The sequence below is a fragment of the Leguminivora glycinivorella genome, chromosome 5, assembly GCF_023078275.1.
Source record: "Leguminivora glycinivorella isolate SPB_JAAS2020 chromosome 5, LegGlyc_1.1, whole genome shotgun sequence".
Classification (NCBI taxonomy): Eukaryota; Metazoa; Arthropoda; class Insecta; order Lepidoptera; family Tortricidae; genus Leguminivora; species Leguminivora glycinivorella.
The window spans coordinates 29,115-40,771 of NC_062975.1; the positions used below are offsets into that span (position 1 = coordinate 29,115).

The 11,657-nt window shown below is 38.5% G+C and overlaps 1 protein-coding gene across 1 annotated transcript; it reads right to left on the reverse strand.

The window, feature by feature from the left end:
- Positions 1-6,217: 6,217 nt before the first annotated feature.
- Positions 6,218-8,356, reverse strand: LOC125226517 (inducible metalloproteinase inhibitor protein-like). Its single transcript, XM_048130500.1, has 4 exons — positions 8,207-8,356; positions 7,215-7,421; positions 6,626-6,823; positions 6,218-6,502 (listed from the first exon to the last, which is right to left on the reverse strand). Exons 1-4 carry the CDS (start codon positions 8,271-8,273, stop codon positions 6,489-6,491), a joined length of 486 nt encoding a protein of 161 aa, XP_047986457.1. The 5' UTR covers positions 8,274-8,356; the 3' UTR covers positions 6,218-6,488.
- Positions 8,357-11,657: the final 3,301 nt, after the last annotated feature.

Sequence of the window (11,657 nt, forward strand, 5' to 3'; positions counted from 1 at the left end):
GGTACCATTACTGACTAAGCTGTAAAAGTTGGTCGATTTATGATTCCTGGATATTTCGTTCTGAATGTCAGAATAAAATTCTCTCAAGTATGCTATGATGAAGGTAATAATTAAATGTAATTAATAAATAATTGTAGGTATATAAATACAGGTAAACAATATCTACCGTCAAAAGGCTCCTTAAACCAGTTGAGGGTAAATTAAAAGATTACACGAGCAAATAAAAAGGAAAGAACATTAGTGCGTGGAGTTGGTGCGTGGAGTCCCTCCGCGCGGAACAAGTGAAACTTCGTAATAACCTTAAATTAAACATTCTGTCAAGTGACTGTCACGTTTTTGCCTACTTCCATCTTTTTACTGTTTGAAATATTTTACATTGGTAATTGCTCGAATTATTGAAAAACAGAAACATAAACTCATGAAATACGGACAAGTTCAAGAGTTAAACTTCAAAAATTGGCATATTTTTAGATATTCCTGGCATCAGTCTAGCATTTTTTTTTAATTCTAGTTGGCAACACTGAGCGTTAAACGTTTAAGAGGAAGTAGAGGAGGAGGAAGTTGGAGGTCGCAATAGAAGTGTTACTTCAACAACAGTAAGACAGATCAGACAACAGATCCGCTAAGTAGTACCTATGTTTTGTATTTGGTTGGTTAACCAACAAATGATGTAACTTAGGTACCCGAAAATGTACAAATTATGTTTACTTTTTTAAGAAGGTACACCTAAAAGTAGGTACAGAGTATAGCGTGGTGATTCTGCTGATTGATATCAGTCGAAGACACAATAAGTGGCGCTCCAGGTGTAAAGAGTTGGAGAGCAACAAGGTGCTTTTCTCCCGCCGTTCCTGTTCCTACCGTACCGAGTACCGAGTACCGGACTTCTGATAACAACCTCCTTACTGCACACGAAGCGTGAGGACCCAAGGGATTGGGACATAGAGCGCTGCATAATGTGCGCATTGAGGAAAAGCTAACGTGGCCTGCTTCTTATTAAGCCCCATTTAGATGGTACGAGTTTCTCGCCCGTTTTGGTCGAGAAACTCGTATGACATTATCGTATGCGATTATCGCCTGGCGATTATCGTACGAAAACGTTTACATTCGTGCGAGAAATAAAAACTCGCATACGAGTATCGTATGCGATACTCGCCAGGCGATTATCGCCAGGCGAAATAGTTTAGACGGAGAGTTGAATTTTCGGGAGATAATTCCATAACATTTCTCGACTCGTCTAACTCTAAAGCCCCATTTAGATGGTACGAGTTTCTCGCCCGTCGTGGTCGAGAAACTCGTATGACATTATCGTATGCGATAATCGCCTGGCGAGTATCGTACAAAAACGTTTACATTCGTGCGAGAAATAAAAACTCGCATACGAGTATCGTATGCGAGTTTCGCCAGGCGATTATCGCCAGGCGATTATCGCCAGGCGAAATAGTTTAGACGGAGAGTAGAATTTTCGGGCGATATTTCCATAACATTTCTCGACTCGTCTAAACCGGTTCTCGTATGACATTTTTTCTCGAACGTGCGATTATCGCACGAATCGGAGCGAACCGATTTTCATACGAGTTTTGCCTGTCAACTTGCGTGCTTAGTTGCTAATTAATTAATTATAAACACATATAGTATATGCTTTTTTATAATATGGGGTAAATTTACCTTGGATTTATTTGAATTTAAGTTGAATAGTAGGTACCCAATAATATTAAAAACACTATAGGTAAATTGTTTATGACGGTCTAAATAATATACAATAGGGAAAAGAATTAATTCGACCGTAGCGTTACCTAGCTAATAAAATCTTGGTTGCGATTAGGTTTAGGATATTATTGAACATAGAATATAGATAACATTTTAAATGATACTAAGCATGTTGCCCCATAGGTATAGGTATATGGGGTAAAATACCAGTAAACATTAACTCTATAATATTAATAAGCCGAATTAATTTTTGGTTTTAGCAGTGACTGAGAGGTTACTGAGAGGTACTTAGCTCTAAATATAAAAACACCATGTTTTACATGATTTCTATACTGAATTCATTTCGACGGAGTAGCGTATAAACTCGTATACGATTCTTGCATATGAGTTTTGTTTACACGGAGACATACAAATATCAAAGGCGAGGCGATTATCGCCCCTCTCGTGCAATATCGTACGGCATAGTTTACATGATACGATATTTTTTCTCGTACTTCGATAATCGTACGTTCGAGGCGAGAAACTCGTACCATCTAAATAGGGCTTTAACCGGTTCTCGTATGACATTTCTTCTCGAACGTGCGATTATCGCACGAATCGGGGCGAACCGATTTTCATGCGAGTTTTGCCTGTCAACTTGCGTGCTTAGTTGCTAATTAATTAATTATAAATACATATATTATATGCTTTTTTATAATATTGAACTTAATTTACTTTGGATTTATTTGAATTTAAGTTGAATAGTACGCAATAATATTAAAAACACTATAAATTATTTATTTATTTATTTAAACTTTATTGCACATAAATAAAAAAAATGTACAAATACAGTACAATTTATGACGGTCGAAATAATAATTATATAATAGGGAAAATAATGAATTCGACCGTAGCGTTACCTAGCTAATAAAATCTTAGTTGCGATACTTGCGATTAGGTTTAGGATATAAAGTTGAGCATAGAATATAGATAAGATTTATTTTAGATGATAGCATTATACTCCATATGGGGTAAAATGCCAGTAAACATTAACTCTATAATGTTGATAATGATAACCCTAATTTATTTTTGGTTTTAGCAGTTACTGAGAGTTAGCTATAAATATAAAAATACCATGATTTACATGATTTCTGTTTCTAGGTAAAGAGAATTCATTTCGACTGAGTAGCGCATAAACTCGTATACGATTCTCGCATACGTGTTTTGTTTACACGGAGACATACAAACATCAAAGGCGAGGCGATTATCGCCTCCTCCCGTGCGATATCGTACGCATAGTTTACATGATGCGATATTTTTTCTCGTACTTCGATAATCGTACGTTCGAGGCGAGAAACTCGTACCATCTAAATGGGGCTTTAATATGGATAATATGAATTCGAGGACTTCGAGGTGTCAGGATCAAACATGTTTGTTTGAAGCTGGTTTGAGGATACGTCACATTTGACAGATCACGTCCATATCGTATCATACCAAAGTGAAATCTATTAGTGGGTCAAAAGTTAAAACAAAGTTTAGTGAATGGGCTACTGTAGGTATTCACAAAAGTAGAAAAAGACTTTATGAACTTTATGGTGAGAGAGAGCTGAACAAGAACTCAGAATTCCTGGACTATGTAAGAAACTACTCAAGAATCTTCAAGAAAGTGTGTTTAACTGCCAAGAAAAACTTTATTAGTTCTAAATTGAAAGTGTCGGACAACAAAGTGAAAACAACTTGGAGTATTATAAATAAAGAAGCTGGTAAATGTAAATCACGCGATTGTCAAGTCAACATTGTATCAGATAATCAACAAATAGTGTCGAACAGCGATGTTGCCTCGGCATTCGAAGATTATTTCTCAAATATAGCCGTTAACACCACAAAATGTTTACATTCTTCTGCGGCTCAAGCCCATTCATTACTTTGTGCTAATGTTAAGAAATGTAATAATTCATTTGAATTTAGTCAAGTAGACTCTGTAAATATTGTTAAAACATTCAAGTCACTCAATTTAAAGAAAACGGAAGACTTATGGGGAACATCAGTTAAAGTAATTAGTCATGTCATAGATATAATAGCACCTTACTTGGCCGTAATATATAATATTTCAATTTCACAAGGCACCTTTCCAGATCTTATGAAATGTAGCAAAGTCATACCGCTTTTTAAATCGGGTGATTCGAGTGATATAACCAATTTCCGTCCCATATCAATACTTCCTGTACTAAGTAAAGTCTTTGAGAAGCTAATGTTAAATGATCTACTGGGACACTTCAACAGACATAGATTACTTACAAGCAAACAGTTCGGTTTCACAAGGGGCCGTTCCACGACCGATGCTGCTTCGGTACTCATTAAACATATATATAATTTTTGGGAAAATTCTTGTGATGCAATTGGCATATTTTGTGATCTTTCAAAAGCCTTTGATTGTGTGGATCATGGAACGCTCATTTTGAAATTAGAACACTATGGTTTGTCTATAAATGCCCTAAACTTTATGTCTTCTTACCTTAGCAATAGAACACAAACAGTAGTTGTTAACAAAACTCGCTCTAGCGGGACTGTAGTCCAATTAGGAGTGCCACAAGGCTCAATTTTAGGTCCATTCCTGTTTTTGGTTTATATAAATGATTTGCCATGTATAGTGAAAAACTTTTGTGAAATAGTACTTTTTGCTGATGATACATCACTGCTTTTTAATGTTGACCGAAAATCTACGGATTACAATGTAATTAATAGCACGTTAGCTGATGTACTGCAGTGGTTTACTGTCAACAATTTACTTCTTAATTCTAAGAAAACCAAATGTATTCGATTTTCTCTGCCGAATGTTAAACCAATCGATACAAAAATACTTTTGAATGATGAATGCTTAGAGATGGTAGATACAACACTGTTTCTTGGTTTAACATTGGACAAAAATCTACAATGGAGTCCTCATATAAAGAAACTAGCAAGCAAATTAAGTTCAGCCGCATACGCCGTTAGGAGAATCAGGCAACTGACTAATGTTGAGACAGCTCGCCTAGTGTATCATAGTTATTTTCACAGTGTAATGTCATACGGTATTCTGGTTTGGGGCAAAGCAGCTGACATACAGACTATCTTTGTATTACAAAAGAGAGCCATTCGTTCTATTTACAACTTAGGAACACGTGAATCAGTAAGAGAACTCTTCAAAGAAATTAATATCTTAACTGTAGCTTCCCAATACATTTATGATAGTATAATTTATGTTGTTAAGAATTTAGACTGTTTCACTAAGAATTCTGATATCCATAATTATAACACTAGAAACAAAAATAAGCTTGCCATAAAGAAGTTTCGTGTCCGTAAAGTACAGAAGTCATTTGTTGGGCAATGCATTCATTTTTATAATAAGTTACCTGACACTGCTTTGAGATTACCCCTCCCAGCTCTTAAGAACTACTTAAAAAAATCATTGATGTTAAAGGCTTATTACAGAGTCGAGGACTATTTGACAGACAAACATGCATGGCCCGAACCAGAAACTACAAAAAACGAATAGCAATTAAAATAATTGTATTATGTATAGAGGACACAGTTCAGATAAGAAAGCACATCAAATATTTTATATTTTATGTTGTGTAGGTAAATTACATATTTAATGATATTGAGATTCATATTATCTTTTTCTTCTATGACAATTTGATATGTTTTCTCTGAAGAAGAACGACGTATTATTAAGCAATAATATAATTTATTGAAATTGATTTCCATAGAGTACCTAGTCTGTTCATATTCTTTGATGAATACTTTTGCATGTTAAATTGTATGTTGTTATTTAATGCATGTTAATTATAAGATGTAATGTTTTGAAAAGAAGTTGCCCGCCGAGTTTCTTGCCGGTCCCATAGTGGATACCCCCCTCCCAACTGAGGGGGGACTGAAATCTTCTCGAGGCTGAGGCGTAGGGTTAGAGCCGGCGTAGCTTTATTGGACGTTCATATGCGCATTGTAATATGCCTACTTGAAAAATAAATATTTCATTTCATTTCATTTCATTTTCATTTCATTTCATTTCATATCCAATCCAAATCTAATTGATGATGTTTATTAAAATTATTATCATCGCGAACTGGCTAATTTGTTTCGGGCATTTATTAATTAGGCGAATTCGAATGTACATGGATGTATGTACCTATACCTACATCAAAAGGATATCTAAAATATGTCTTTTAGCTTTATGATCGAGTAAACATGAGCGTAGTAGCACAGTATAATAAAGAGTACTATCGTACAGTATGGCCACTACCGCTCCCCGTTGAAAGTGCCGCCCACCCCCTCTCGGTTACCTCACAGTTACCGCATGTCAAAAACGCGAACAGTCGACCGTGTGATATATAGGAACGCGCCTCTTTCATATATTTGATCGCCAGTGACCGAGATGTGGTAGTAGTTAAGGAGATAATTAACACGACAAAATAAAACAATTGCGCAATAAATTACATTTCATTTCAACTAATTGCAGGAACGGGTTGCTAATATAGAAAACAATGTCAAATATGTGAATAGAGGTATTATTTATTTTCAGAAATCCATAATATTATATAAAACGAAGCACTTGAAACGAACATGTATTAGTTATTTAGTCCCTGCGACATTCGCTTTCGGGCACGCATGCGTTGTGTTGTGGGAGTTCCGGTAGAAGCCCGGGCGGCACCGGCACCGGCAGCCGGTCCGACAGCGGCCGGCCCGGTGGGTACCCGATCCGACACCGGCCGGAGCTGCCGCCGATGCAAGTGTCGTAGAAGGGGCATCGGTGACATCGGGCGTCAGTTTTTGGGGGCTGAAAAAATATTATCATGTTCAAGTACTAATACTTCTATCCAAGAGACTCTGGCTCCTTACCTAAAGGGGGGGTAGTTAGTAGTGAACATTGTTCTGTGACGGCTAAGAGACAGGCACTTACGGCACTGGTCTCTCGGGATGCACGCGTTGTGGTCGTTCCTGGCGTAGCCGGCGCGGCACGTGCAGGCGGGCACGCAGCGCGGGTCCCCGCGCTCGGGCGCGCGCGCGCACAGCACGAGGCTCGGCTCCACGCCGCAGCTGTCGCCGGGGCACGCCGCCGGGCACGGGTCGAACACCTCGTTCGGCTGCTCACACCTCTCTGTCCAATATCAATTTAGTGTTAGCAAACCGAAACATTGTTCGGAGTGGGCGTTATTACAAAGTAAAGTACCTACACGTACACGAAAAGTAGTACAGATGTATAGTGCGAAAACGTACGAACGTGTCATGCTATTTCAGTCAGTCTCAGTACAAGATGTATTGACATTGACTGAACTAGCATGACAAATACGAACGTTTCCGAAGGAAACCCTTTTCGCACTACATCTGTAGTAACAATACACTGCATTATGGTGCTCCCACACTGGGCTGTTATAACCATCAAAAGACATTTTTTTTCTTTGATGTCAATGTAGAATTAGGATTAGTAAATGTCATGTGGAACAAATGCAAAAAAGTTTAAAGCGATATGTTAAGAAATAAACTGTCACCGGAAGCTTCGCACTGGTCCTGCGGCACGCACGAGCCGTTGGCTGCCCGCAGGAGGCCCGCCGCACACACGCAGCCGCCGACGCAGTGGCCGGGCGCGGGGTCGGCGCAGCGCCGGGGACGGCCGAGCTGGCTGCAGTTCCTGTAGCCGCAGCCGCCGTTCACGCACGAGCTGTACTGTTCGTTGATGCCGCACTCAGTCGTCGGCACTGTCAAACATGACAGCATTACGGTAAGCGCTTAGGCGCATGAAAACTATGTGTAAAATATTAATTATATATATTAATTTTAGCATTTACCTACATTTAAAAAGTGATATTTGGTCTAATGGAAATGCTGATTTTAATCAACCAGAACGGAACTAAAGTAAACGTAGCAGTTGATTTGAGCGGAGACCACGAAGTTGATCTAAGCCACTAATAGGTAATATTTATCATAGATACTTAGATGAACGATGACGAGTAACCAGGTGAACATCAGCATACCGCGGTTATCGGAACCTTTCGAGTGCTTTCGATGACCTGTCATCATCATTGGAATTTGTACCTATTTATTTCTCAATAACCTGCCGCTATCATATAACCTGGAGGTAGGCAAGTCTGAATGTGTATCCCTTATATATTATATTCTACACTAATGAAAGGTATGTTTTTCAGTAGGTACTTACCTACCTAGTTAAATTTGTATTTTAACGATTCCAAAATTTAAAAAAAAATGTAAATATTCAAAATTTAGAAATATCACAATTTTAACCTGGCGGCCCTACACCTATGTTAATGGCGCTATTTACTCAAGTTTTGTAATATTTGATTAATGCCGATTTTAACATACAATGACACTTTCTGTTAAAAATCTGTAGTTTTAATCAATTCTGTAATGTATTCATAATTAATTAATAATATGAAACGGGTGAGATAGAGTAAGCATCAAATTTCTAAACAAGCCCATTATAATACCTGTATCTATATGTATGTATAGTAAGTAAATAACTCACCATCGCTAAGGACGACAGCGGATGCCGCCGCCGCCGCGCAGGCTGCGAGTGTCAGCAGCCCCCACATCCTTCCGTTCCGGCCGAGTGCTGCCGAATCTCGGCCGCTCCCGCTTTTATAGCCTTTGCACTACCAAATCGTGCACCTGTGTCAACTATTCCACCACATTTTACATCGTTACATATTAGAGGTAGCATATTCGAAAAAAAGACTGCTAATATATTCATGAAATCTTATTTGCTTTAATTTGAAGAATACGTCAATAAAGAGCAAATATTAGGGATCTTTACAAATAAGGATGAGTCACGTTAGATCGGCCCCGGCCTGGGGCTTTCAGACACTTCATTCTCCATAAAAAGTATCACGTCACCACCGGTCAGTGTGGCCCATTTCAGAATGACGACAATGATTGTCGCTCGACTCAACCATGACACTTCACTTCGCCATTCATTGCCTGTTCATGTTCAACAAGGAAATATTGACGCTGAGTACTTATTATTTTACTTATCAATCTAGAAATTACTTTTTTTTCCTCTTTTTAACCCCCGACGCAAAATGACGGGTCTGTCTGTCTGTCTGTCTGTCCGTCTGTCTGTCTGTCTATCTGTCTATCTGTCTATCTGTCTATCTGTCTATCTGTCTGTTTCTCTGTCTGCCTGTGTGTGTGTCTGTCTGTGGCATCGTAGCTCCCGAACGGATGAACCGATTTAGATTTAGTTTTTTTTTGTCTGAAAGCTGAGTTAGTCGGGAGTGTTCTTAGCCATGTTTCATGAAAATCGGTCTACTATGTCGCAGTCGGGGGTTTTTTCAAAATTTTAATTTTGTGGTTAGGTTATTAGTACTTATTATTTAACTGTTAGTATTGTTTTTATCTATTATAACTTTATTTTTAAGTATTTAGTTCAATTAGTTATATTTTAGGCTTGTATAGTTATTATTAAGTTTTATATTGTTATAATTAACTTTTCATTGTTCAAGTTCATTGTTATTATCAAGTTATAAACAAAACGATGGGCATCAAATGGGTTAACATCTAGAAATAGGCACATAATCAAGGCCTGTTAACTCTCTTAGTAAGATAAGAGCCCTTGTGTTTATCGTTTATGTTTATCGATAGAATTAGTAGCGGAACCAGGTGCGGATCCAGCTTCGTGTCCAGGGGGGGGGGGTCACGTGGTCTATTTGTACGGCCAACCTAGGCTTCCAAAAACAAAAAAAAGTGCTAGGAATGGTAGACGTGGCCTTGAAATGCGTAGACGGATTGCGGTAATCAAATATTTCTTCAGGCTGATACGAGGCACTACATCTAATCCTTCGTTGTTACAATATATATCGTTTAAAGTACCGCTACACATAAGAGGTACCCTCCGTCCACGCCAACGGCCGCTATTCCTGGTCACCAACGCCGAAAACAACTTGAGCAATTCTCCCTTGACGTGGCCTTAAATCGCAATCTCATCAACAATACTCTCCTCTATGATCCGATATTGGACTTGTTTTCGCACACGGAGTCGAGATTTCTGGCCACAGCTTCTCGTTATCTCGAGTCAATTCTCACGCCTACCACAATACAGTACTAATTAAATGTTACGATTATGACTTAATGTGCAGCGATTATTCAGACCTGCAACTATTACTACATATTGTTAAGTTGACAAGTAAAACATTGAATTATTGTATACTATTTATTTTAATCTTGATTTTAATTTTTAATTTTAAATATTAATTTGAATTGTAATTCAATTACTTGTTCTAATTAGTGATATTATGACCTATAACTTTCATGTTTAGCACTATGCTGTAAATATAAGTTGGTTGAATAAATAAACAATAGACCCCCCCCCCTGGATCCGCGCATGCGCTAAACCGGTTGTCAATTTTAGTTCCATTAATGTCCGTTGGACTTTGATTGAGACCGCCACTAGTATAAACGTGTGAAGGTGTGTAAGTGTGTGTGTGATTGGAAGGGGGCATTTTTTTGTATGGAGTTGGCGTTTTCTCCTAGTGAGTATTATATTCTTTGCACAGAATTATCAGTGTCAAGTGTCAATGTCACTGTGGTGAAATAGGCCACAGAAGATGATTATATGTCAGATACGTGTCTGTCTCATCTAATGTGAATATTGTGTATTATGCCTCTTCTGCTTCATCGGTACACTCCGTCAGTACGTCCGTGGTCGTGGTCATAAGTAATGCATGTTTTTGATGCACTCGCTTGACAACACGACCGGGCAGCTTAAGGCACTGGTCCCACCGCGAGCTAGTAAGCTATGAGCCAAACCAAAAAAATTTAACAAAATACAAAAGTAGGAACAAATTTCTAAGCTGTCTTACAAAAAAAAACCGGCCAAGTGCGAGTTGTACTCGCGTTGCAAGGGTTCCGTACACTACAAGAAGGGCTTAAGGTCTTTGCCCACTAGACCGTACCATACCATGACCGTGCTAGAAGCGTATCCGTCAAAAAAATACTCTTTGTATGTACTTAAACGTTTAAGACCTTGCCCACTAGCTCGTTCCGTCACCGGCCATGCACGGCCCGGCAACTTTTGTCGGCGAGAATATTTTTGACGGTGCGGACACGCGCCGTGCATGGCACGCGACGGTGACGGAACGGGCTAGTGGGCAAGGTCTCATACGTTTTCATGCAAAGAATATGTTTTTGATGGATACCTACGCTCCTAGCACGGTCATGGTATGGTACAGTGTAGTGGGCAAAGACTTTAGTACCTGCATACGGGGTTCATACGGGTTGAGACGCCGTCGACACGTTTCAGTGGGCAAGGTAGACCGTATCGCGTAAAATTCCGTGCCGTATACGCTCCTAGTATGGTATGGTACGGTCTAGTGGGCAAAGACCTTTAAGCGCCTCCTTTTTAGTAGGAACTTAAGTCATTTTTGCGAATAATCGATATTTTGAACAAAACGAAACAAAAATGAGTTTATATGTAATATTCAAACGCGCTCACACAATTTCAAGAGATTTGGTAACTCCTTGCAGCGGCAGTGAGTGAAATTCGTAATTTGATTTTTTTCTTTTAAGTCCGACTTACGCTTTACTGTAGATTTCTAATAGGTTTTCCTGTAATCTATAGATTGAAAACTATCTCGTGTATTTTTTTGAAAATTTTACGTTTAAGGTGAAATACCCCATAATGGACGGTGATGCCATTATGGACAAAAAAACACAAATCCTTAAAAATAAGTATCTAAAATTAGTTTCTAATAACTGACGGCTATGTACCATAAACTAGAGTTGTAGAGCTGTTTCATTTTGAAGTTTCAATTAATTCGGTTATTACTGAAGGATTAGGCGATAAGATAAAATTCATCAGTTTACTGAAAAAAATATCAAGACGAATTCTTAGTAATGTTGCTAAGAGAGTTGAGTTCATGTATAAAATAATAAAAAAAAATTACTCGGTGTAAACTTGAATGCGTTTTACTTACTGCATT